General features: G+C 44.9%; 1 protein-coding gene and 1 long non-coding RNA gene across 5 annotated transcripts; both read right to left on the reverse strand.

Moving 5' to 3' along the window:
• Window positions 1-193: 193 nt before the first annotated feature.
• EMC3 (ER membrane protein complex subunit 3) lies at window positions 194-27,680 on the reverse strand. 4 transcript variants are annotated; one of them, XM_050960320.1, is made up of 10 exons: window positions 27,604-27,680; window positions 24,029-24,197; window positions 22,360-22,417; window positions 20,326-20,419; window positions 17,082-17,186; window positions 10,837-10,918; window positions 10,572-10,651; window positions 6,125-6,207; window positions 5,972-6,033; window positions 354-449 (listed from the first exon to the last, which is right to left on the reverse strand). In XM_050960320.1, exons 2-9 carry the CDS (start codon window positions 24,181-24,183, stop codon window positions 6,001-6,003), a joined length of 690 nt encoding a protein of 229 aa, XP_050816277.1. In that variant the 5' UTR covers window positions 24,184-24,197; window positions 27,604-27,680; the 3' UTR covers window positions 354-449; window positions 5,972-6,000. The 4 variants fall into 4 exon arrangements, with proteins under 4 accessions (XP_050816276.1, XP_050816279.1, XP_050816277.1 ...); XM_050960321.1 differs by having other exon boundaries at window positions 361-445; XM_050960319.1 differs by lacking the exon at window positions 5,972-6,033 and having other exon boundaries at window positions 194-449; window positions 27,604-27,678.
• Window positions 12,785-17,075, reverse strand: LOC127054330 (uncharacterized). The gene is made up of 2 exons (XR_007775223.1): window positions 14,878-17,075; window positions 12,785-14,600 (listed from the first exon to the last, which is right to left on the reverse strand). It is a non-coding gene; the product is annotated as an uncharacterized LOC127054330 (long non-coding RNA).

Below are 27,680 nucleotides of genomic sequence, written 5' to 3' on the forward strand. Positions count from 1 at the left end.
CTGTTTGTCAATAAGCCTCTTGTTTTAGCTGCCATTACAGAAAGATGCATGTCTTCATCAAAAAAGATAAATAAAAACCTCTCCTAGTAACTGGAAACCTATACTGATCCCCTTTGGATCAAATATACCTTGAAGACAGATGGGAACAAAAACTCTTTTGAGTCTCACAGTAGTGGAAGTTAGATAACGGCAGTTCTGAACATGGTCTCTTTTATTCTGAGCATCAAAAAGTACAGTGTATTTTAGTAAGTAAGCGATTTTTTTTTAAAAACGCCTTTTGCATGAAAATGCAAAGCATATGTTCAGACTCAGCTCTGCTTTCAGAAGATAGACATCCGTAACTCTTCCTTAAACATGCCTTCAAAGTGTAGATCTTTTGCCATGAGCTCTTCTTCCACATTCTCTAATGCCCACTGATGATCAGTCAATTCCAAAGCTTCCCATTCTGTCTACAAGGAGAGTAAATAGAAGGGGAGGGGGAAGAAAGAGAGGCCTGAGTATTAAAACAGTTCTCTTGTCACTTCCTGTGCATATTCTCTTCAAGGATGGTGCAATGTCTTGTTTAAATAAACAGGACTATGCCCAATTTCACACACTTCTCTCAAAACAAATACTTTCTGCATGAAATTACTCACAAGTAGTCTACTCTTATAGAAGAACATATCTGAAAAGTTGGTTAATTAAAGCATTTCAGTGATGTAAGGCCTTTCATGCTTACAAAGAATTTGAAAAATGAGTTTTTTTTCTTTCTGAAAAGGCCTCTAACTTTTGGAGTGCTGTTCTCCCTCTAAAACACCTGAGACTACAAATGCCACATTGGCTGGATTTGTTTGTCCCCAGGGGAGCAGTGCCTCTTGGCAATTGGGTAATTCACTTGGGAGACATTGCTAGAATTAGCTGTACCTCTGAGAATGCTGCAGGCCTCATGTCAGAATTGATGACATCCACAGGGATTGAGGCTATCACCTCTGCTAGTTCCAGGAGGCTGTGGAGCTTATACACACTGTAAGACTGGAGTAGGCTGCTAAGGCTGAGTCTCCTGAAGACCCGCTAAGGTGAGCAGTTCCAGGGCTGCAGCTGGAACATCAGTCTAGCACAATTTCTGCCCAACCTTCCATCCAGGTACCATTTTCACCTCACTGACATTGGAGCAGAAGTCCCTGTTACTTCTTGAGTCATTAGCAGTGTAAATCAGTTACAGTGTAACCATACTAAGCAAACATATGAGAATTCTATTTTTAAAGACAAACTAACATGGTTGGTTTGTTTGTGACTGAGCTTATACACAGGTCTGCATGGCAATGAAACTTCTCTGTTCTCAGAAAAATAAACATAGGATGACTTAAAATATCAAAGGGAAGAAACAAACAGGCCAGAAGTCTTATTTGCCTTTTATTAAAAACAGACAGATTCTAGATTCTAAAAAGTCATTGGAGGATAGGTCCATCAATGGCTGTTAGCCAGGATAGGCAGGGATGGTGTCCCTAGCCTCTGTTTGCTAGAAGCTGGGAATCGGTGACAGGAGATGGATCACTTGAAGATTACCTGTTCTGTTCATTCCCTCTGGGGCACCTGCATTGGCCACTGTTGGAAGACAGGATACTGGGTTAGATGGTCCTTTGGTCTGACCCAGTGTGGCCGCTCTTATGTTCTTATTGATGTAGGTAAGAAGTTGGCCAGCACTCTTGTTAAGAAGTGGCTGGAGTCCAGCATACTTCATGGACGTGGTAATTTGTCTTCTCTGAGGAAGACACTGATGATCGCTGAGCAGTGCTCCCAAGAGTGCTCTTGCTTTCATCAATCTTATGAGAATGTGCTGATGAATGGTCAAAATTCTGATCAGGAGGATGGCATCACTGCTTCATTCTGCATCTTTGGAACCAATGAGGCCACTGAGTTTCCTTATTGAATTAAGGTGAGAGCTCCTAGCAGCAAGAGGCACCTGGGTCTGAGGTTGGGCAAAGACAGTCTAGGCTGAGATAGCTAGGCAGGATTTGGTGGCTTCTATCAAAGCTGAGAAAGATCTTTTGATTACCTTCCTGTCTGTGGCATAGAGTCTCAAGGATTGTGACAGAGGATGCTCACCTCAGTAAGCAAGGGATTAAACTGACTTCCCCTCTTTCCTTGAACAGGTGCTGAGGCCTAGAACAATGGATGTGGAAAGGAAGAGCTCTAGGTTCAGGAGAATAGATGAACCCCAGGCTAGTGAAGCTTATGTTTGTTGTGCGAAGGCTAACATGCCTTGATTTAAACGGGAAAAGATTTTTCCACCTGAGAGAAATCCTTGTGGATGATCACTGTCCTTTTTCTGCTGAGTCACCCCACCAGTTACAAACTCCTTATGTTGTCACACTCCAATGGCCCCCTCCCTCAAGGCATCCCCCTGGGGGAGGCAGATCAGCATTGTATGTTGCAAGCATCACAGGGCATTTTGGGGAGGGTCAAAAGTGTGAGTGTGGAAGATTCCTTTGCAGAGTACAAGAGGGGGAAGGAGGAAGAAAGCAGAGAATGGGTTAGCTACAGTGTTGAGTTATCTAGCTCAGTCCAACAACAAGATGCTATGCTGGCCCTAGTTCAAGGTCATGGCACTAGACAAGAAATCTGCAGCTGCGTTTATCTCCCACTCAGCCACAAGCAGCCATTAAAAAAAAAAAAAGTACACTAAACCAGGGCTGCAAAAATAAAAACACAGGCAAAAAAATAAGGGTGGGTGGGAAGCAGAGCTGCGCATCCCTGAAGCTAGTATGTTTTGGAAAAATTAAGGAGACCACAAAGCCAGTTTAGACTGGTACAAAAAGCACCAAAACCAAAAGTTGTGGAACAAAACACCCCCTCCAAAACCCCCTGGACTTAAAAACTCTCCTGAGAGCTGGAGCAATTCGGAGATCACAGCGGACCCCAGACAACTTCGGCTCAGAACAAGAACTCCCGTCCACCCCTCCCCCTCTTCTTACATTACACCTAGGCTTGGCCAGCCTCGGGTCATGCGTGTGTAAGTATGAAAGTGGGTTAGGGCTTGGGGCACTAATGCTTTCTTCCCTCCTCTAAGTGATGTGGGAAACACCCCAGCACTCTCTGGTGGTGTTTTATTATTTTACTAATACAGCTGTAAAGCTTAGATTCTTGGTGTGTTTCGTCATCTCCGCCCCAAACAATCCTACGGCCTCAGCCTAATCATCTGCCGCAGGCAGACTGGTAACAAAAATTTGTCACAATGTCACCCATAGGTGGTCTGGGAATAAGCTTTGAGTTTCTTGTTCTGACTCCTAGATTATGCTCAATTTGAGACAAGTTGTCTATGAAGTATGGGATTACCACGCAGTGTGGAGCAGGGGTGTTCTGGGGATTGCTCATCAATAAGCAGTGGCTAGACATTGGTTGGGTTTGGCTGATCCCTCCACAGGTTGGGCCTGAGGCTGAATGGTGTCTTTCACCAAGGAGCTCAGGAAGCTCACTGAATTAAAGCACTTTCAGGGGCAGACCATCAGCCTGACTCCCTTCATACACAGCACCATGAGAATGCTCTGGCCATGGTTTGTGGAAAGTGGTGGGACCAGGCTAGTGTGGGGGGTGCGGGAGGAAGGAGGCAGTTACTACACCCATTACATTTCCATTAATCAGGAAGGGAAATCATAGGAGTGTCCTGGTGTGCGAGTGGGTACAGAGACTGTTTGGGAGAATCGAGGCAGTCATAGTTCTGTCAGGTGCAGGCAGACAAGATAGTTCTTGACATTGTAGGCCAATGCCCCAAGTACCAGTAATTGTGTCATCAAGCAGGCAGAGGTTGAGTAGCTTTTCCAGGGACCTCTCTGATTCCCTGGGTTCAGGCTTCCAGTATTTATGCTTTCCTTCTCTGCCTTGGTCTTTCACAAGGCAAGAGGAACCACACATGACACATAAATACCTCACTAATGATCTGGAGGATGGCATGGACTGCACCCTCAGCAAGTTTACAGATGACTCTAAACTGAGAGGAGTGGTAGATACGCTGGAGGGTAGGGATAGGCTACAAAGGGACCTAGACAAATTAGAGGATTAGGCCAAAAGAAATCTGATGAGGTTCAACAAGGACAAGTGCAGAGTCCTGCACTTAGGATGGAAGAATCCCATGCACTGATATAGACCAGGGACCGAGTGGCTAGGCAGCAGTTCTGCAGAAAAGGATCTAGGGAGTTACAGTGGATGAGAAGCTGGATATGAGTCAACAGTGTGCCCTTGTTGCCAAGAAGGCTAATGGCATTTTGGGCTGTATAAGTAGGGGCACTGCCGGTAGATCGAGGGACTTGATCATTCTCTTCTATTCAGCATTTGTGAGGTCTTATCTGGAGTACTGTGTCCAGTTTTGGGCCCCACACTATAAGAAGGATGTGGAAAAATTGGAAAGAGTCCAGTGGAGGGCAACAAAAATGATTAGGGGGCTGGAGCACATGATTTATGAAGAGAGGCTGAGGGAACTGGGATTGTTTAGTCTGCAGAAAAGAAGAATGAGGGGGGGATTTGATAGCTGCTTTCAACTACCTGAAAGGGGGTTCCAAAGAGGATAGATCTAGACTGTTCTCAGTAGTATCAGATGACAGAACAAGAAGTAATGGTTGCAGTAGGGGAGGTTTCGGTTGGATATTAGGAAAAACTTTTTCACTAGGAGGGTGGTGAAGCACTGGAATGGGTTACCTAGGGAGGTGGTGGAATCTCCCTCCTTAGAGGTTTTTAGGGTCAGGCTTGACGAAGCCCTGGCTGGGTTGATTTAGTTGTGGATTGGTCCTGCTTTGAGCAGGGGGTTGGACTAGATGACCTCCTGAGGTCCCTTTCAACTCTCATATTCTGTGATTCACTTAGGCTCAAGTTCTATTAATCTAATGCTCAGGCTTCAGAATTTTCTGTTCCTGTCAGTCATGCCTAATCGTTTCTTCTTGAGTGACAGATAAGCCTCACACATGGACACAGCTTCCCTACCTTTAACCATCGGCATCACAGGACTCCCAGCTCTCTGGATTTCCAGATGACGCCGTCAGGTGCTGATGAAATCCTACAAGACTTTTACAGAGAGATCTTGGAATGATGTATCTAGGAGTCCAGCTAACCCTGATCTTCCCTGGAAGTTCACCTGGCTGTTTCTGACTTTTATCTTTGCTCATCAGCAGGTAAGTTTTTCAATTCAAGAAGAGTCTCGGGCACTTCAACTCTCCAGTGCTGCCTTCACTAGCTTTGCTGGATTTAAATTTGAGCATCACTAAACTCAGAACTTCTGAGTGCTCTTTATGCTTTCTGTCCTTGAGCTACATTCCTGACTGTGCTCTCCTGTGCCAGGCAGGTGAGGATACTCCAACCCTTGATAACTCATTCCCCTGACCACTTTGGTGGCTTTTCATAAAGATGAGGTTGTGCTTTTACCTCACTCAAAAATTTTGCCAAAAGGGGAACAGATTTTCATCTGAGCTAGACCCCTCTGCTGATTTCCCCCCCCCCCCCCCAGCTCCATCACAGACCTGCTCCTTGAGTTGACCTTATATTCAGCTTCACAATGACCCAACCACCTCTTTTGTGAAGTCATCCAGGTTATTTGCTGCACTTGGAGGAAAGTCCAAAGAGGAAAATAAATGAAGAGCTTATCCAAATGGATCCTTTCTTGTATTCAGACAGGCCTGTAAATAACTAGGTTTGCTTCAGATGACCAGAAAGCCCATTCCACTAACACTATGGAAGCTTCTGCGTTCTGTATTAGTCATATGCCAGCTCAGATTTGTGGAAAAAGTGTTTGGCTATCATTATGAAGAACTACTCTCTCAATGCCAAGGCATAATGGGCCACTTTGAAAATGCTGTTCCATAGCTTGGGGTATTAATGAAGAGGAACATTTCCTCCTGAGGTGGATTTTTCTGCTCTGTTAATTTCCAAGAATAGGGAAAATGTGGAGGCTATTTCCTGAGATAGCTAGGCTACTTATCTATAACAGGAGTTAGCAGAATATTACCTTCACAGATCTCCATTCATCCTCTTTCCTCACTCCTTCAGAGGACCTGTGTTTTCCAGGCACTGAGTAAGGGAAGAGGGGCTGCATGCAGTACACAGGTTTGTAAGAGTACAGCACACAAAAGTTAAGTTGGAAATTTAAGCAATACTGTACCTTAAAGGCTTTGTTAGTATCTGCGGGCATGGCCATTGCTGCTCCTGTCATCTGTTCCTGCATTACCCTAGATTGGTCTGCAGCTGCAACAGAGAAAAAAGAATGGATATTTACTTACTCAACACAGACAGAGTTCTTGAAAGCACTGTACCACCAGAGAAGAAGTTCCGGATCTGAACTGTAAACTAAAGAGTTTCAGGCACCTACCCACCATGATCATGCTATGCTGACCCTGCAGGATGAAAGTAACGTATGCTCAAGAGGCGGCATGGAAAGGAACATTTTTCATCTGTTAATTCCTCTGAGCCATGCTGAGCACCAGTGCAGGTGTGTGGGTAACTTTCCTCCATGTGCAAGTTTACATTTTGTGCCCTTGCTGACAGACCCTGCCTTCTCCAACTTAATGGCTTCCACAGATACAAAACACCCAACCTCAGACTCTCCACCAGTGCAGGATCTTTTTAGCATTCCCACTGACTATTTAACTAGGCAAAAGGCAAAGCTACACAGATCTCCAAACTGAAAACATTCTATGGAAACTTATGCTAAAATGGCTAATGGCCAGAAACCATGAAGGAAAAACAAAATTCAGCTTGAACAGGTAAACTAACTGCCTGTAGCGAAAGGTTTCAGTAACTTTCTGCCCAGAGGATGCTCCTACTGAGCCTGCAATGTCCAGAGAAGCTGTGGGGAGAATGCTATTACCCCCTTTGGTGGTGGGTTCTGCCCAGCTTTCCCAATAAAGCATCACTTTTCTTGGTGTAAAAACTGGCAGTGACTTAAGTGAAGTGAACCTTGATGAATGCAAGGTAGGGAATCTCTGCTAGCCTGCAGCTGTAGAAGTTTATAAACCAGATCCAGCATGGCCCTATATGTATCACTCAAATAATAAAAAGCCGGTTGTGCTTGGCCCAGTGGAATAGCAATAGTTTCATTTTGGGAAGAACTCTGCTCTTACTACCTCCTTGGTAAGTGATGAGGGTTACCAGCTGTGGTTTGGTGTTTTTGGGTGACCATTGACCAGCAACTTGAAGGTCATTTGTACTTCTCTTAATTCCAGGAGGCTGTAATCAAACTTCCTTTAGAAGCTCAATTACATGAATGCAAACATTTTCTAGGCTACATGATACCAATCTGATGGGCTGGAGAGCCTGGTATTTTATGACTACTCAGAGCATCATTCCTTTGAGCACTGTGCTCAAGATGCCAACTGTGCAGTTTGCACTAGTAGTGGAGGAAACAGCATGTCCCGCTCAGAGAAATGAATTTCTGACTTCTGGGCAAATAGCTAATGGATTCAGTGTGCAGCTGCAAATATGGCACTAGAACTGGCAGACTTGGAAGATCCTTGGCTGGAAACTCCTCGTCTTATACTAGAAGAACCCAGTGATCTAATTTTAGAATTCTGTCCATGGAGAGTTAAGCAAGAGCTCTCCTTGAGCTGAAGGACTACCAGGTGAGAGTCTGCTGTTGAGTTGGGATGGAACAGCTCTTCTCATCTATTATCAGACTCAGGTTCTGGAAAAAAGATTTGCATATGTTGTTTAAAGTAGAGTCTACTGTACAGACTGAGGAAGGCCAGCTCCACTCACCCAGATATGGCAGAACACCACTAGCTTTTCTCTCTTAGAGCTGCAGCATCCACCATCTTCTTTGTGAAGGGTTTGGGGCAGTTATCAGCCAGAATGGTAGAGATCTGTACTGGAAAAACAGCCCTCTGGTGACTCTTCGGACCTGCTGATGACAGATCTCTGGGGATCTCAAGAATTGATCTCTTTTGTGAAAGGGATGATTGGAAAGGCAGTTTAGTTCTGTTTATTTTAACAGGGGATCTTCAGAGAAGAAAAACTGAGTTTTGTGGGGGGTTCTCTAGCTATCTAATCCCTCCTAGGGATGTAACTTCTAATGCAATGGAGGAAAACTGAACACAGCAACAAACGATCCAACCTGTGGCCACTAAGCCATGTTGCGACCACTGAACCATGCTGCCTGAGTCAGCTTGTAATGCTTGTTCATAGTCCTTGGTGGGGATTTCACATCAGGGTTTCTCAACATGAGTCAATGATTTTTAAACAGGGAATGGGGAAGAGTCTTTTCTCAGAACCATCATAAAGATGGACATGACAATCCCTAAAAGGGCAGAGCCATGGAGACTCAGACTGATGACTGCAGAAGGCCAGGCTGAGCCAATTTATGGCCCTCCCCTTTGTCCCAGACTGAGGCCTGAAACAATGAACTCTCAGGACCTTGGCTCCATATTCTTCTTTAGTAGCACCCATCATCCTGACATTTGCAGACATTATTGCAGTCAGTACAGCAGCCCCTGATGCTCTGATGTAAACTTGAGTTTATTTTCTGCTGTTCCCACCCTTCAAGTGGATCAGAGCTTCTGACTGGAGGCACAAGAGTGAACTGGCATGAGTTTCAAACCCAACAGCTGCTTCCAGCCCTTTCTCTGAGATGGCTGAGGCTTACTGAAGTGGGCAGGGGCTGCAACTCCTGTGTTTCTCTCCCCTGTAAGCAAGGGCCGAAAGAACTTTTAATATGAGGTGTGCAGGGAGAAGCAAGATGTGAACTCCTAGTTTCCCAGCCAAGAAACTTTTGACAGCAACCAGGTGTCCCTCTGCCCTGCACCTAGTACCGAAGACTAGTCTAAGTCTTTGCACTTTTCTTTAAAGCTAAATATCCAAGCAGATTTAGAGCAATTTCTCCCCAACTGTTTGAGGCTAATGAAGGAAAAGGGAATGGGCTACATCCACCCTAACTGAATTGGCGTTGTTAGCACTGACTACCCCACTTGGTAAGGCAACTCCCATCTTTTCATGTGCTGTGTATTTATACCTGCCTACCAGGGCTGGCTTTAGGCCGATTCTGGGGAATCGGGCCTCGCGCCTTAGGCACCTTTTTTTTTTTTTCTTTTTTTTTTTAAACTTACCCCGGTCCCCAGCTGCAGTCTGCTCCGGGGTCTTCCATGGTCCCGCTCCTTTGAGCGAAGCACCGGTGGGAGCGCGGTGCAGCCCTGCTCTCTCAGCTAGAGCTCCAGGCGGGGTGGTGGGGCTTTGCCACGTTCCGGCAGGGAGAGCAGGGCGGCGGGGCTTTGCCGCGCTCCGGCAGGGAGAGCAGGGCGGCGGGGCGCGGCAAGCCCCGCTCTCCCATCTGGAGCTCTGGCCTGAGCGCAGCAAGCCCCGCGACCCCGGCTGGAGCTCTGGGCCCTTTAAATAGCCCCCAGAGCCCTGGGGCAGTGAGGGCTCCAGGGGCTATTTAAAGGGCCCAGGGCTCCCAGCTGCCTCTGCCACCCCAGTCCTTTAAATAGCCGCCGGAGCCCCGCCTCCCCCATGCATTCCCCAGCGCTCCCGCAGCTATTTAAAAGGTCCGGGGCAGGGTAGAAGGGGGTTTGGGGGCTACTTAAAGGGCTGGGGTTCCAGCTGCCTCTGCTGCACCCCCTGACCTGCCCACACCAGTCCGGCCCCCCCTGCCTGCAGCCAGCTCTGCACCCCGTGCCCACAGCCAGCCTCTGCCAAACCCCATCCTGTCTCCAGCCAACCCCTACCACACAACCCTGCAGCCCTGTCCAAAGCCAGCCAGCCCCACACACACTGCTGCCCGCGCCAGCCCCACACACCCTGCTGCCCGCGCCAGCCCCACACACCCTGCCCTGTCTCCAGTCAACCCCTGCTGCACCTCGCTGCCTGAAGCCAGCCAGTCCCACACTCCTGTCTCCAGCCCTGCAAACCCCTGCTGCACCCCCCTGTGGCCCTGCCTGAAGCCAGCCCACCCCACACCCCCTGTCTCCAACCAGCCCCACACCCCTTGCCCTGCCTGCAGCCAGACCCTACCTCCAGTCAGCCCCTTCCCTGCCTCCAGTCAGCCCCATGTCCACTGCTGCCCTGCAGTTTCCAGGGCAGTAACCCTGCACACCTGCTTCAATGAGGGGGGCAGGGAGCAGCTGGGACCAACACATGTGCACACCCCCAGGGAGTGGTGGGGACCCACACATGTGAAACGGTGGTCATTAATAGCCAATCAACAGCATATATGATGCAATGTATATAATATATAATTTTACTATTCATATAGTTATGGAAAGTAAATAATACATGAAAGAAATGAAAGGCTTTTTTTTCCACTTTTTTTTTTTAAGTCAGCCCTGTCAGGGCCCCGCCGAAAATGTTCGAATTGGGCCCCGCACTTCCTAAAGCCGGCCCTGCTGCCTACTGTATTTTCCACTCCATGCATCTGATGAAGTGGGTTATATCCCAAGAAAGCTTATGCCCAAATAAATTTTTTAGTCAATAAGGTGCCACAAGGATTCCTTGTTGTTTTTACTGATACATACTAACACAACTACTCCTCTGAAACCTGGAACTATGGAAGGTTATTAACAGTCAGATGAACTCCCCAACACAAGCAGAAACCAGTTAATTAAATAGAAACAATAGGGTCTTACCATTATCTTGACCCAGGATGAGCGTGTAAATGCTTCTAAGTCCAAACACATTCAGGAAGTACCATGAAGCAGAACTCACCCTGACAAACCAAAACAAAAAGATTAGATTTCAGCTCAATGAGTGCCTGAATGCAGGATGCCTATTTTCTGATTTCACTTCAGGCATGCTTGCACAGGCAGAGGAACTCATTCATTCTAAGCTTTTCATAAAAAAGTTCCACCATTCCCAGCCTGTGATGTATTGATTAAAAAACAAAGCTCTTACCAGGATGCATCCAAAGTGAGCAGCTCAATTCCCTGCTGCAGCATTGGTTTAAAGCGCAGTGTCAGAGGAAATGGTACCTTTGCTGTAAGGAAGGTAAACAAGATCATCTCACAAACAATCGTAAGCAACTGCAGAGCTGTTCCACAACCAGCTGTTCAGCTGAAAAATGTTAATACATACAAGAAGATGTACACAAAACTCACTTTTTTTTTTAACTCCCAGTAAAAATCAAATTTTAAAGAGTTTTTGAAAATAAACCAAATCATCACTGCTATTAACACATCCATGATGGACAAGAGTCATCTCACAAATGGTAGGAGTAAAACAAACCCTGAACTGAAGGAAAGTATATACGTTTGGAACCCACTGCACTAGTTACTTAGTGTGACTTGACTCCCGTACATGTCTGGAAGGAAACATACTCTGCCAACTTCAAATCTAGGCAATAAAAAAAATTTCAAGCAGTTTCTGGTGCTACGCCTGCTCTCAACTGCACCTACCAATGTCTATATTTCACAGTTATATTTTGCTTTTTTTAAAAAGTGTTTCTCACTCCACTGTCACTCAGTGAATGAGCCATTGCATCAAATAGAGTGCAACTCTGCCATAACTACTCAGTATCTCCCATTCCCTGCTAGATGTTTAGTGGATGTCTACTTAATCACATATCAGAGGGGTAGCCATGTTAGTCTGGATCTGTAAAAGCAGCAAAGAATCCTGTGGCACCTTATAGACTAACAGACGTTTTGGAGCATGAGCTTTCGTGGGTGAATACCCACTTCGTCAGATGTGGGTATTCACCCACGAAAGCTCATGCTCCAAAACGTCTGTTAGTCTATAAGGTGCCACAGGATTCTTTGCTGCTTTTACTTAATCACAATAGTGCCAGCAGGCAGGGTGGATTTGATTTAAATCATGATTTAAATCACTAGTCAGGAAGACTCAATTTAATCATGGATTTCTACATAAAAGTGCATTCTTGTTGGTTGTTATAACCTTAATATATATTCTTCACAACTCAGAGATAGATGGAGGTTTCATTTTTAGAAGGTACACACTATACACTATAGTTTTACAGCTATAACAGAAAATGAATGATTGTTTGGTTATTTCATTTACCAAAGGTAATTGAAGCAGATATTTATGAAGTCACTGGGAGGTTGTAGTGGGGATGCTTCCCCACTCCAGCGAAAAAAGGGTTGAAGTCAGCCCTGGGAGAAGGTTGTGGCTGAGAGCTGCTAAGCTGGGCTGACTGGGGAAGCAGCTGCAGCTGGGCCAAGCCTCAACCAGGCCACAGCTGGCCTGTATAAAAAGGCTGTGAGTCAGAGGCCCATGAGAAGTCTCTCTACAGGCTGGGAGAGAACAGGGCCTGGCTGCCTGCAGAAAGGGTACTGGGAGTGAAGCTGGGCTGGGGAAAGGCCAGGGGAGCTCCAGGCTGGCAACTCCCCAGGCTGCAGGGCCTGGTCCTAGGCCCACAGAGGTACTAGGTGGTAGAGGAAGGCAGCTGGTCCAAATCCCCGTGCCTATGATGAGTGGCTTTTATACTGCAGTCTCTCCCAGTGAGCGGGGGCTAGATGGTGACTGGCAGTAGCCCATGACTGAGGCAAGGTGGGGATAGAGGGTGCGGGTTCCCCAGGGTGGGAAGACTCAGAGAGACTGGTACGGGTATTGCTAGGGGGCAGTTCCAGGGTAAAGGGGCACTGGGGGCCGGGAGGGACACAGGGCCAGCTACAAGCAGGACACCAGCCCTACAGAGGGTGCTTCGAGGCTGGAAAAGAGCTAATTCTCTGAGACGACCAGCAGGAGGCACTGCAGGGGCGAGTCGTGCACCTTTACAGAGGTGAACTATCGCCAATTCAACAAGTTAATCATTAATATTTGGAGGATTTCCTTGCCATGCTGTATTAGGAGGAGAACATCACGAGATAGATTATAAAAAATTTAAAGGTCTAACTAAAACAACGTTATGTATTCTGGATTTTTTTCTTCAACAGCAAACATAATATTTTAACAAAACAGTCAAGTTTTTTAAAAATCAGGTTTCATTTTGTTAAATGAAATATTTAAAAAAAACCCGAAAATTACATTGACTTTGTCAGCCAGCTCAACATGAGAAATTTAAATATTGGCTTCTGCAGCTAACTCAGTCATCTTCTCCTTCATTTTCCTGTTTGTTCAAAATCTGGAATAGAAAAGCAAACTTCCCCGCTTTTTCAGGTCCCAAATTGGAATGAATTAGTCCAAAGGGAAGAAAATATTCCTTCTACACCAGCAGAAGACGCTACTGCTGTTAAAAGTGAGATTATCACTTCAACAATCTCTGAATCCAGGTGTTTGAGTGACTTCCACCAGTTCACTGCTGTGACTTTCTTTAAAACATCATCATCAAACATATATTTCTTGAATGGTTCTCCCTTAGCTCTGAAGCTTATTATAATTGGCATTAAGGAGGGATGATTGCTGGATGTCCATGTCATAGCGAACTTCTCTTCTTCAGCAGTTAAGATTTGACTCTGGTACCGAATATTTGCAAGAAAACGAGCTGGCGATAGTGCTTGTCCCATTCGTGTTTTTTTTTAAATGCTTGTAATTTAACTGTCATTGCATATTTCTCTTTTTAATCTCATTCAGATCCTTCCAAATTTCAACAGTGTCAGCAATAAAATAGCTATTTCTCTGCATTTTGTTCAAGGCTACAGAAATAGGCTTCAGGGTACTCAGCCTGTGTTTCAACGATTCTCTTAAGACCAATGTTGAGAACTTTGGCTGTGACAGTGCCATCTATTTTTTCACGATTCTGTTCACAAACTGTCATCAGATTAGGCCAGTTCTTGATATAGTGCGCAAAACAGTCCGCTACTGAGTTCCATCGCATGCCTTGTGGGACAGTTGGCTTGTTCCTCCCACTTTTTTCAGAGCAGCTGATGCAAAATGGTTCTTACTGAAGGAATTTTGAATTTCAGCAACATTAGCCTTTATTTCTGGAACACTGAAATCTTTGGCTAGGAGGTGCACCAAATAAGCACTGCAACCGTATGTTATCAGCTTGGGACTCTCTTCATGCTCTTCTAAATTTCTTCTCATCTTGAATACATTTGCAGCATTGTCTGTGACCAAGTTGCATAATAGACATTTGAAATTTTTTTTTCACCGTTTGTTACAGCTTTTACTGCTACTTCTTGTAAGTATTCTGTGGTGTGTGCATCTCCTGATGTATCAATTGTTTCTGTAAGGACGACATTCAGTTTTTCTGTTGTCACACAAGCACATACAACAGGCTCGTTCTGGACATTACTCCACGCATCAAGACTCAGGTTAACAATTTTACACTCTAGACCTTTTGCACACTGCTCAATTTCTCTGTCACACACTTTATCCAGCAATTTGCCTTCAACATCTGCTTTGTTGGGTGGACCGTATCCTGGTCTTAATACCTAGACCATGTTAATGAAGCGTGGGTTCTCAATTATATGGAAAGGAGAGTTTGTTGCATAAACAAACCAGGCAATTTTTCATCAATTACCTCTTTTTTTTTTTTTTTTTTTTTTTTTTTTTTTTTATATTCTGCTGGTTCTTGTCACAAACTTATCTATGGTTGTTTCTGGATGATGGAGATATTTTTCGTTTTGCTACAGGTGATATATTGTGACATATGATGTGACTTGAAACACTATCATTGGCAGATAACTCTGAAACTATAGAAAATGACGGTGATCTTGAAGGTGGATAGTCTTCAGTATCCTGTAAGTTGAGGATGGATTCTCCTAAACAAAATAAGTCAATGCAGTTATTGAATTATCATCATCGTACTGCTTATTTAGTATTACTAATTGCATTCACTGACACTCAGTACTACTTTCGAGGTGAAATTGTAAAAGGAAGATCTGCCTATTTCAGCTATTTATTTTTTCACAACTGCATCTGAAATGAAGGTACCATAGAGTAACAACTATATATTTTTTGCTCAAACATGAGAATTCAAGAATAGTCCAGAAGGAAGACAGGCAGCCCTTAAAGAAGTATGAAATAAAGTTTACCAACCTGAAGATCCTGCATGTTCAGACATGTTCCTTTAATCTTCAACGCAGCTTCCTCCTGAGAAGGAACACTTCTCATGATGTTTCATTCGGGCAAGCAGGCCCTGCATTTTTGTTGCACTGTTTGCATTTTGCACGCATGCCTGTCTTACTCACAGGTAGAGGAACTTCATTAAAATATTCCCAAACTGGGTCTCTTTCACGGCCTGCTGCCATTATAGGTTTTCCTTTCTAGTGAGAGAATGGTGTGGTAGATCTCAAATCAATGAAGGCTACAACCAGAAAGACCTCAAGACTTCTGAAATATGCTGCTCAAACAGTTTCACTTTTGTTTCTACTGCTTGTTCCTCCCTTCTCACATTTATCTCGAGACATCTTCTCCTTGTCCAGATCTATTCCGCCCCCAACAATCTTCTATTCATTGAACTTTTTGAAACTTTGCACTTTTAGAGAGAGGTAAGGGACTGACTCTGTGTGCACAAATTTGCAGAGGGACAACAGGGTTGAGGTCTTATTTCTCACCTCTATATATTTAAAAACATTTTTGCTGTTAACAAGCATTATCTCTGGAGACGCAAATGCACAGTTTGAGAACTGCAAAACTAAGCATCTCTGATAGTATCTTCTAGATTAAGCACTGAGTCCCACTGGGTAGATAGAAAGATTAACATAAATAATCTATACAGAAGCCCCTGGAACTCCGTAAGATTGGGTCCCTAACCCATGAACTATTGGAACTCATTTACAAAACTTTTCTTAAATATTACAAGAATATATTGTCTCATACTATAGAATTAGACTTTATAATCCCTATTCCATGATGATATCTTTGAACTATAATGTATCTTAATTAAAACTATCTTTAGATGCATTTTTTTGAGGAAAAAACTTATTCAAATAAAAAAATCTTATTTTAAATAAAAATCCCATTTTGTTTTTTTATCCATTCTGCCAGTAGGACAGAGTGATGAAACATTATAAAACAAGCATGGCAAAAGTACCTCAGCACATTGCACAAACACTTCTTTTTTATGCCTCTCTCCAATTTGTAAATGAAGACATGCTTTCCAGCTCTGATGACTCTGCTTTATGTCATCTGTAGTTGGAGACGGAACACTTAGCCCTTAGAAGAGGGCTCTGGAGGGGTTTCTCAGTTGGAAGGAGATAACATAAGAACGGTCATACTGGGTCAGACCAAAGGTCCACCTAGCCCAGTATCCTGTCTTCTGACAATGGCCAATGCCAGGGGCTTCAGAGGGAATGAACAGAGCAGGTAATCATCATGTGATCCATCTCCTGTTGCCCATTCCCAGCTTCTGGCAAAATAGAGGCTAGGGACACCATCCCTGCCTATCCTGGCCAATACCCATTGATGGACCTTCCTCCATGAATTTATCTAGTTCTTTTTTGAATCCTATTATAGTCTTGGCCCTCTCAACATCCTCTGGCAAAGATTTCCACAGGTTGACTGAGAGTTGTATGAAGAAAATTTCCTTTTTGTTTGTTTTAAAGCTGCTACCTATTAATTTCATTTGGTGACCCCTGTACTTGTGTTTATGAGAAGGAGTAAATAACACTTCCTTACTTTCTCCACATCAGTCATGATTTCACAGATGTCTATCATATTCCCCCCCCCCCCTTAGTCATCTCTTTTCCAAGTTGAAAAGTCCCAGTCTTCTTAGTCTTTCCTCATATGGAAGCTGTTCCATGCCCCTAATAATTTTTGATGCCCTTTCCTGTACCTTTTCCAAGTCCAATATATTTTTTTTTGAGATGGGGCAACCGCATCTGCACATAGTATTCAAGATGTGGGTGTACCAGGGATTTTTATAGAGGCAATACATTCTGTCTTATCTATCCTTTTCTTAATGATTCCCAATATTCTCTTAGCTTTTTTGACTGATGCTGCACATTGAGTGGATATTTTCAGAGAACTATCCAGGATGACTTCAAGATTTCTTTCTTGAGTGGTAACAGCTAATTTAGCATCATTTTATATGTGTAGTTATTGTTGTTGATGGTAGGTGTGGAGATTCTGCATTCCCTTTCTATTTGGTCAAGAGGGGAGAAATTTGCTGTGCCTCTTTCGAGCCAGGATCACACACATTTCACTCCTCTAGCTCAGCCCATGCTTAGGCAGAGGTAGCAAGGCTCTGATGGGGCCTAATGCCTACAGGCAACCATTGCATATTGCTCCATGACACTTACTTGTTACAAATCCCGAGAACGTCATGTTGATCCAACCGCCAATGAGGATCATGGGTAGAACATTGGTTACATTCCCTTTCATCATATCTGTCAGCATAGTAGGATCTATCAGGTACAGATTGAACACAGAACATTAAGCACTGATTACAAGCTGCCTTCCCAGATGTTTTCTCACAGCCTACCTTTCTGACAGTAGTTAAAGGAAAACAATGTAAGAGGTCACATTGCTTGACTGAAAAAGTGGGTTGTATCAATGAATGAAGGAGAAGTTAATCATGATGACAATATCCCCACATAGGTCTTATATAGTGCTTTTCATAAGTAGATCTCAAAGCACTTTACAAAGGAGGGCAATAGCACACAGTGTTAATAAAGTGGTGTCACTTCATCTATGCAATCCATTACATTGACCTGAAATGGGGGCACACAGCAAGACAGAGTCTAGGGTTCTGAATTCATAGTACTGACAAGAATGCTGTTTCCTGCAAGCTTCTTAGGAGAAAACTCTACCTGCATCTCAGCAGACCTCAGAGGTTTCCTCTGAAAAATTTCAGCTCGGCTAGGAAGTTAGAAAGGCCAATTGTTTTCCTGCTGGGTGCTGGAGCCAACTTCTACTTGACCCTAACCCCAGTTGACTTCAGGAAGTCTTTATGAGTGGCAGAACCGAATTTAGCTTTTCCCTTCTGTTGCACCTACCTCCCCAAGCCTTGAGGACATTGGTGTTGAACTCTAGCCTGGGCTGAAGTCACAAATGTCCCAAAAGGGGAAAGATGGCAAAAAGGCCACAACCGATAAGCATGTTATATAAAATTATTATTAAAAGAAAGCAGAGAATAGAGACAAAGAGATGGTGAGAGCTAGGGCTGTCAGGACTAAGGCCTTGTCTACACATGGAGTATAACAAAAGGTGTCAGTTTAAACCAATTTAGTTGAACTGGTGCAAACCTGTAGGTGGACACGGATTTAAATTTAGCTTAAGTCAGTTAGGAACAGGTTTTATGCTAAACTGAAATAAGAGTGGCCACCAGGGCTGGCTCCAGGCACCAGCATTCCAAGCTGGTGGTTGGGGTGGCAATCTGCAAGGGGCGGCAGTCCCTGTGTTTTCGCGGCCCCCCAGCAGCACGCCAAATTGCCGCTGCGGACAGCGGGGGCAGTCCGTGCACTGTTAGGGCGGCAGGCGCATTTCCGCAATAGCAGCAATTCGGCGGCAGCTTCTATGTTTAGCTGTCCGCAGCGGCTTCAGCTAAACATAGAAGCTGCCACCGAATTGCCGCCGCCGCGGAAACGCGCCTGCCGCCCTAAGGGCGCACAGACTGCCCCTGCCATCCGGCAGCAATTCAGCGTGCTGCTTGGGGCGGCGAAAACCGTAGAGCTGGCCCTGGTGGCTACACAGGGATGCAGCTGAAGCAAGTTTGTCTGTAGCCAAGGCCTAAAAGGACAGGTGATTAAGGACTACCTGGCTTCTGTTGAGGGTACAGAAGTGTTATGGTAAGAGACCAGCACCATTTTAAAATAACAAAGGTGACAATACATGGATCAGTGAAAACTTGTTTTTACTGGCCATTTTTGATGTGACAAGGCTGCCCTCCCTTTGGACCACTGGTTTTCTGAAGAGCATTTGACAATATAGTTCGAGTGTAGGGCAGCAGGAAGCATATAACAGCTGTCACAACCAACTGGGGGCTTGACGAACTTGTCATCACATAACTGGACCTTTTCCTAATCCTGAAAGATGCTGTGACTGAACGAGATGAGGCAAGGAAAGTAGGCAGTGCCACTATTTCCACTCCTGTGTCACGAGCAGCAAACACATGGCTCCTGCTCACCAAGGCTTGCTCTAACGTTTTTGCTGCCCCAAGCAAAAAGAAAAAAAAAAATCCACTCCGTCGAACCAAAAAGAAAGTTACCCCCCACACAGAGTGCTGCCCCGCCGAACCAAAAACAACAACAAAAACAACCCCAGCGCCGCCCCACCGAACCAAAAACGCCCCTCCCCCCAGGCGCTGTTGTGCTGCCAGGCCAAACCAAAAAGAACACTCCCCCCAAGCACCACCCGGCCGAACCAAAAACAACAACAACAAAAAACCCCAGCGCCGCCCCACTGAACCAAAAACAACCCACCCCCCGAGCACCCCCCCCGCTGAACCAAAAACCAGAAACCTGAGTGCTGCCCCGCCGAACCAAGATTGGCTGCCCCTTATAAGGTGTCACCTCAAGTATGTGCTTGGGCAGCTGGTGCCTGGAGCCGGCCCTGCTGCTTACACCCACTCACTCTGTCAATTTCCTCCCTCCCTCTCATTCCTTCTGCCTCTCTTTTCCTTTCTTCTTATTAGAAATCTGACTTAAGCTTGGTTTACACTTATGTTATGTCAGCAGAACTAAATCAGTCTGGGATGTGAAAATCCACCTCCCAACTAACGTAGCTATGCTGCCAAAACCCTCAGCTTAGACACAGACATGTTGATGGCAGAGTGCTTCTGTCGAGATAGTTAACATTGTACGGGAACGTAGTGTTCCTACACCAACAGAAAAACTCCTGCTGGTGTAGACTACATCTACACTAGGGCCTACACCAAAACTGCTATGCTGGCAGAGGTTTCGTAGTGTAGACACTCTCAGCCAGCTAGGATAGTTTTAACCTTGAAACGCTTTGCTGTAGCTCGGAAGCTTGCGTCTCTCACCAGTAGAAGTTGGTCCAATGAAAGCTATTACCTCACCTACCTTTTCTCTCTCATATCCTGGGATCAACATGGCTACAACAATACACATTTTCAGAGACATTCAGCAGGTCTGCCAGGGCAGACAAGACTTGACATTCCTGATTATTCTAAGGTTAAAAACATGCAGGAGGAAAAACCCCCAAATGCTTACTCCTTATTCATTTAAAGCAACGAAAAAGAGCATAAGGCCAGTTTTTTCAATTTTTTGCAGTTTACCCTTTGAAGATGGTAACCCCCAAAAGACTCTACCCGAGCTTCTTGGCCTCACTTCAGCAGCGGTGGAGGATATCAGTGAGGGGATCAGAGGTCAGCAAGTGACAAGGCAACAAAAAATACCAACACTTGTGAGCCCAATGCAATTGCTTGTAAATCCTAGCCAAACCAACATCTTATTACTATTCTTATTACTTTGTTTATATTTTAAGGGTGGAAAATGAAAACAGCAAGTTACAAGAGCGCTAGAGCCTTGTCAAGAAAGTGACCAGCTTACTTAGAATGTCTTTTGCAATGATCTCTTAACATACCTGTCATTGGAGAAGGGGGCACTACCTTCCTTTTTGTTTTTTTAAAAAATCCATCCTCTGGGTTATTGAAGAAATACTTCCGTGTCAGGAAAGACTGAAAACAAAAGGAACAACAAATTCTAACCGGGCTGGGAATCAGACAAGTGCAACTGAGTGTACAAACAGCAGAACTCCTCCAGTGTTCAGGACGCATGCTTGCCATTTTTACCTTTTCCATATCTCCTCCTTCCTCTCCTGCAGAGATGCACTAAACTCATGTACAGTCTTGCTCTGCCTGCCAGGGTTTATAGACTTTAAAGCTGGAAGGGACCATCCTAATCATCTAGATTAACTTCCTGTACATTGCAGGCCACAGAACCTCATCCACACCCCTCCTGTAATAGATCCCGAGCTTCTGGCTGAGCTACAGAAGTTTTCCAAATCATGATTTAAAGACTTCAAGTTACAGAGAATCCACCACTTACAATATTTTAAACCTGGAAGTGCCTGTGGCCCATGCTGTAGAGGAAGACAAAAATCTGTCAGGACCTCTGCCAAACCTTCCTAACCCCGGATATGGTAATCAGTTGGATCTTGAGCATTTCAGCAAGACCCAACAGCCAGACACCTGGGAAAAAATTCTCCTGTAGTAACTCAGAGGCCTCCCCAACTAGTGTCCCATCACTGGCTAGTGGGGATATTTGCTACAAGCAGTCACAGAATGGTTACATGTCACTGTAGGAAGTTTCATCAGACAATCCCCTCTGTAAGTTTATCAAGTTCAGCCTTGAAGTCAGTTGGGCTTTTTCCCTGGATCCGAGTAATTCCAATAACTGATTTGTATTTGGGCAGAGCTTCTGTCTTCAATGTCCCCGAGGTTGGTGTCTATCTCTGAAATTCTGAGGCATCCACATCTCAAACATTATTGACTGCTTCATGCACAGAACCCATTTGCTATCAAGGAGACTTACACCTTTCTACATTTCTTTTTTTCTCCAAGATGGCTTCCCAACATTCTCGGAGGCTGAGAACAAACTATTTATATTTTGAAAGCAATTAATCAATTCTGATGGTGAATGTTTGGTCCTAGTTGGGATCAATCAGCCTATGTCCCGTGACCTCCTGCAGTGTTCCACATTACTGCTTTTCTTTTTAAACATGTAACACTATGTACAAAATGACCACATGAATCTTACTACAAGAAGCTTAACTACTTTAGGAACTGTCTGACATTTGAGCACAAGTCTCAGTTTTAACAATGAATTAATACTACTTTCTGCACTTAATATTTGAAAAAGATTTGGAGGTCATGGTGGATAATCAGCTGAACATGAGATCCCAGTGCGACGCTGTGGCCGAAAAGGCTAATGCAATCCTTGGCTGCATCAACAGCGAAATCTTGAGTAGGAACAGAGAGATTATTTTACTTCTGTATTTGGCACTGGTGGAATCCTGTGTCCAGTGCTAGTGCCCACAATTCAGCAATAATGCTGATAAATTGGAGAGGGTTCAGAAAAGAGCCATGAAAATGATTAAAGGATTAGAATATAGTGGTAGACTCAAGGAGATCAATATATTTAGCCAACAAAGTGAAGATTAAGGAGTGACTTGATTAGTCTATTAGTACTTACATAGGGAACAAATATTTGATACCAGGCTCTTCAATCAATTTTTTTCTCTACGAGAGAAAAGATAACACACTGCCCAATGACAGGAAGTTGAAGCAAGTCAAATTGATGCTGGAAATAAGGGGTAAAATGTTAACGGTAAAAGTAATTAACCACTGGAACAACTTACCAGTGGTCATGGTGGATTCTCCATCACTGATCATTTTAAAATAATGATTGGATGTTTTTCTAGATGTGCTCTAGGAATTATTTTCAGGGGAGGGCAGCGTGGCTTGTGTTATACAGAAGGCGAGACTACATGACCACATTGGTCCCTTCTGGCTTAGGAATTTATAAATCTATGTTCATTTATGTTTTCATTTTCTCTATACAGCTTTCATAAAAAGACTAATGCAATTCAAATATGCAGCTTCACACATGCACATACCTGTTTTGGAATGTATTTTCCATTTTCTCTGAGGACTCTGCTTCGAATTAGGACTTGGCTAAAAAAAGAAACCCATTATTGCAGGAATATCAAAGATCAATATTAGAGAAGAATAGAAATGAGGGCAGCAAGTGAGCTGTATGCAAACAACATGCTGGACAGTAATTGAGCTGAGAGAGGCTGACTCAGCAACATCTACCACACAAATATAAAGACACCTTCTTATTACTAGAAACTCATTTCCAGAGTAGTAATTTTCACAGTTTGGAGCATCTCACTCATAAATCAGGATAGGTGAGGAATAAGGAGGTCACCTCCTCTTCCTCCATCCAGATTGGGAAAAGATTTCCTCAGAGGATGACTAAGTTCTATCACATGCTGTATATGTACCTTTGGAATAATAGCAGCTTCTTCTAGGCCTAAAGGCAATTTTTATAGGAAAACCAAAAATATGTCTAGCACAGGAGTTGGCAACCTTTCAGAAGTGGTGTGCCGAGTCTTCATTTATTCACTCTAATTTAAGGTTTTGCATGCCAGTAATACATTTTAACATTTTTAGAAGATCTCTTTTTATGAGTCTATAATATCTAACTAAACTATTGTTGTATGTAAAGTAAATAAGGTTTTAAAAATGTTTAAGAAGCTTCATTTAAAATTAAATTAAAATGCAGAGCCCCTGGACTGTGGCCAGGACCTAGGCAGTGTGAGTGCCACTGAAAATCAGCTTGCGTGCCACCTTCGGCACGCATGCCATAGGTTGCCTACCCCTGGTCTTGCATTAAATAGACTTGATTCACCAAAATCTTTGCTGTCCCAACTTAAATGAGATTTAAGAGGAAATGCATTTTGCAAAGCAGCAGGAGAATCAGTGTTAATTTTTTATACATAAGAATAGATTCCTCAGTTATCCTCAGTCTTCCTTAAGAGGAAGCAATGATACTGTGGGTAAATTAACTGCAAAATTCGTACTCAATGAAAAAAATAACTGCAGCTCAAGATGAGATCCAAACATGACTAGGGACAGCCAGATTAAAAAAAAAAAAAAAAGAAGATAAATGAACATAATGAATGAATACTCCCTGTCTCATAAGGGAGAGTTCTCCAGCCTGTTTTAAGAACTCCTTCCAACAAAGGCATCTTTCCACCCTTTTAGAGCAGGATAATTGAGCTGACATAGAAATTATTCACATGGATCAGGTCTTCAGTTCATCTAGTTCAATACCCTGTTTCCATTGTGGCCAGGGAGAGAAACTTGGGAACCAACGGAATTTTGTCCAGAAGTTCATGAAATCCTCAAATGCTATACGATAAGCACCATAGAAAAGTTCATGAGGAATCTAATACATAATAGGATTTGAATAGTACAGTAAATATGGCCTAGGACCACACAGTGAATAAGAAAAAGAAATATTGAATAGCTGTTCATTCAGTAAGCTCTATCCATCAAGTTCATTGACTGAGATAAGGGTTCAGTGGAAAAAATGTGATCATGTAATTAGAAACGGTATCATATTGCATACAGACAAGGAGTCCGAATTAAGCTTGCACACGCAACTTTAATTCTGGTATTTCCTTACTTCTGATTGCTTGACTTTGCAAACTTAATGTTCTTTTATCCTAGCTTTATTAGAAAGACCTTAGGAAAACTTTGATGCACTTGTTAACTTACCTGTCAGACACTTGTTCTCTAGTGAGCTTTTTGTCACTTTGGAGCAAGATGGACACGTAGTGACGAATCATCCCAACAAAGAATGTTATGAAAACAATTGGAAGAACCACCCATAACCGGATATTGGAGTCCAGCAGCAGCTCTGGTTCGCTCATCTTTAGAGTAGATTCTGGTAGACAAAATGGATCTGATTATGTGTTACACCCAGAATGCTGCAGCACTTTCCACTCATGAAGGGTGTATTTTCTTTCAGAAAAATGGTGTGTTCTGAACTTGTATTTGCTAGCATGTGGTGATTAACAGCAGATACCTCATAACTGTTTTCAATGCTGTGAAATTGGCTCCTTTAAGGCACCAAGTGTATATATTTCTGGTCTGGACTTCATTCTGTTTGCACATTGTAAGTGTGATCAAGTCATGACGACTTGTACCTAAGCTACCATTAATTTTTAGTTCTGTGATCCATTCGCTCTTCATCTATTAGCACAGAGACCCCAACCCCCTCCCCAGCCCAAAAGCCACCTACTGCACTGTCTAATAAAGAATTCCCCTGTGTTAGCTGCAATACTTTTTGAGTTAGGAAATTACTATGTACAGTGTTTACAAATTCCAGTGATGGTTTAGTACTGGCAGCATGAGACCACCAATATATGTTACTCAAACTCCCCCATGATCACAAGTGTTTTCCCCCTATATATTATAGTAATTCCAATTCCTCTTGTTTGTTATCCAGGCTTTTACCACTAGTGTATATGCAATTCAATCATTTCTTCTCTTCACATCCATTGGTTCCTTGATTAATTTTGTTTCAACATCTCAATTTTGTGCTGAGTGTTCATATCTTCCCTCATTTTACCCTCTCCTGCTATTAGTTTAACCCCCTGACTGGATTACTCTGGTCAGCCTGTCCCTGAAGAGATTGGGCCACCTTCTACTGAGGTGGAGGCCATCCAAACTACACAGCTCCTCTTCCCATAAAAGGAGGAGCAATGTTCCACACAACCCAAACCTCCACTGTACACCATTTATGTAGACAGTGGTTCACAGCTAGAATCTTTTGAAGGAGCTTGGAAAAGGTCGCTTGAACGTTCTTTTTCAGCATGCGTCTGAGTTCCCTGAAATCATATCTGTGAGCTATTCATTGATACAGTGTCATTAGTGCCAATATGAACAATCACCCATAGCTCCTAGCCCACTAACTTCAGAAGTGTGTACACCACACTGCCTGGCTTCTGCTGAATGTTCTTTTCTTTTCTTTTCTTTTCTTTTCTTGTCTTAACTGAGATTTTCCCTGCTGTTAGTCAACCTGTGATCAATAAGTTGAGTTATGAATACAACAGTTTTCCTAGTGATGACAAGGACGAAGAGCATCACAAATTACCCATCATTATATGCAAGAATGGAAGTTAAAGCAACAGTAGCAGTGGGGAACTGCTTGATCCTCAGGGTTGGCGTATGTGGGCATCATGTCCCATTTGCCACAGGCCAGCGCTCATCACTTCTTCTGTCCCCTCCCTAGCACAGAGACCCCATTCTACCCTGTGCCTGGCACAGAGATCCCAGCCTGCTCTGTGTGATAACCACCGACTGCCCCCGCCAGGCACAGAGACCCCAGGACTGACAGCTGCCCCCAGTCCAGCACAGAGACCCCAGCCCGACAGCCACCTACTGCCCTGTGGCCAGTTCAGAGACCCCAGCCCCCTCCCTTGCCCGACAGTCACCTAGTGCCCCCAATCCAGCACAGAGACCCTGTGACATTTTGCACCTCGGCGGAACACCCAGCACCCCCATGTTCATCCTTATAATATGAGTGTGGTATCTAATGCTAAGTTTGTCATGTCGGGTGTCTTTGGAAGGCTCATGATGTACTGAGCATTATTGTTATGGTAATAATGTAGTAATTGTTATAGTAATGTTATAGGTTGTAATTTTATGTATATAGTTATGAGGTTGAAAATGTGCCCTCATGGCTTAAAGCAACCCTAGGCAAAAACTCTCCAGAAGCAGAGGGGGAGCTCACACCTCATCAGGGCATCTATGGGACAAACCCAGCCCAGCCTCACAGGAATGAAGGACATTGGCCTAGGCAACAACAAAGGATCTGTTGGACTCTTGAGTGAGTCACCCTGTTTCCTTTGGTCAGTTCGGGAATGTGATGAGATAATGCCCACTTGACTCTGAAAGCGGGTGGGGGGCAAAGCCAGGAGGGAAGAATGTACATGATAAAAGGGAGAGATGTTTGCCATGCCCTTCCTCTCTCTTCCACCTCCATCTACAGACATCACCACCAAGGGACTGAAGCACTGATCAAAGGGGAGAGCCTGGCTGAAGGGCAACCAGCCAGCCTGTGGTGAGAAGCATCTAAATTTGTAAGGCGACTGAAAGTGTTAAGCTCAGCTTAGAATGCATTTTGCTTTTATTTCATTTGACCAAATCTGACTTCTTGTGCTTTGATTTAAAATCACTTAAAATCTGTTTTTCATAGTTAATAAATTTGTTTATTCTATTTGAAGCAGTGTGTTTGGTTTGAAGCATGTCTGAGACTCCCCTTGGGATAACAAGCCTGGTACATAAATTGACGAATTCATATAATCTTGCAATGTCCAGCAGGCATAACTGGATACTACAGGACGGAGGTTCCTAGGGTTGTGTTTGGGACTGGAGACATTGGCTAGTGTCATTTGGTTGCAAGTAGCTAGGAGCAGCTTACATGCCAGAGGCTGTGCGTGAACAGCCCAGGAGTGGGGGTTGTCACAGCAGAGCAGGGTATGGCTGGCTCCCAGAGCCAAGGATTGGGGTGACCTAGCAGATCACCAGTCCAGATAATACCAGAGGGGAACATCACAGACCCCAGCACCCTCCTCGGCCCCACAGCCGCCTACTGCCCCCTGCCCAGCACAGAGACCCCAGCGCCCTTCCCGGCCCCACAGCCGCCTACTGCCCCCTGCCCAGCACAGGGACCCTAGCGCCCTCCCCGGCCCCACAGCCGCCTACTGCCCCCTGCCCAGCACAGGGACCCTAGCGCCCTCCCCGGCCTCACAGCCGCCTACTGCCCCCTGCCCAGCACAGGGACCCTAGCGCCCTCCCCGGCACCACAGCCGCCTACTGCCCCCTGCCCAGCACAGGGACCCTAGCGCCCTCCCCGGCCCCACAGCCGCCTACTGCCCCCTGCCCAGCACAGGGACCCTAGCGCCCTCCCCGGCCCCACAGCCGCCTACTGCCCCCTGCCCAGCACAGGGACCCTAGCGCCCTCCCCGGCCCCACAGCCGCCTACTGCCCCCTGCCCAGCACAGGGACCCTAGCGCCCTTCCCGGCCCCACAGCCGCCTGCTGCCCCCTGCCCGGCACAGAGACCCCAGCGCCCTTCCTGGCCCCACAGCCACCTGCTGCCCCCTGCCCGGCACAGGGACCCCACAGCCGCCCGCTGCCCCCTGCCCGGCACAGAGACCCCAGCGCCCTTCCCGGCCCCACAGCCGCCTGCTGCCCCCTGCCCCCTGCCCGGCACAGAGACCCCAGCGCCCTCCCCGGCCCCACAGCCGCCCGCTACCCCTTGCCCGAGGCTTAGCCCCTCCTCACCCTTCGCCTTGACTTCGCTTCCGGGATTGAGTGAACGCTGTCCTTCCGCTGGGTCCCGGAAATACGTAATTGTGAGG

Source organism: Gopherus flavomarginatus, chromosome 6 (genome assembly GCF_025201925.1).
Source record: "Gopherus flavomarginatus isolate rGopFla2 chromosome 6, rGopFla2.mat.asm, whole genome shotgun sequence".
In the NCBI taxonomy this organism is placed as follows: Eukaryota; Metazoa; Chordata; order Testudines; family Testudinidae; genus Gopherus; species Gopherus flavomarginatus.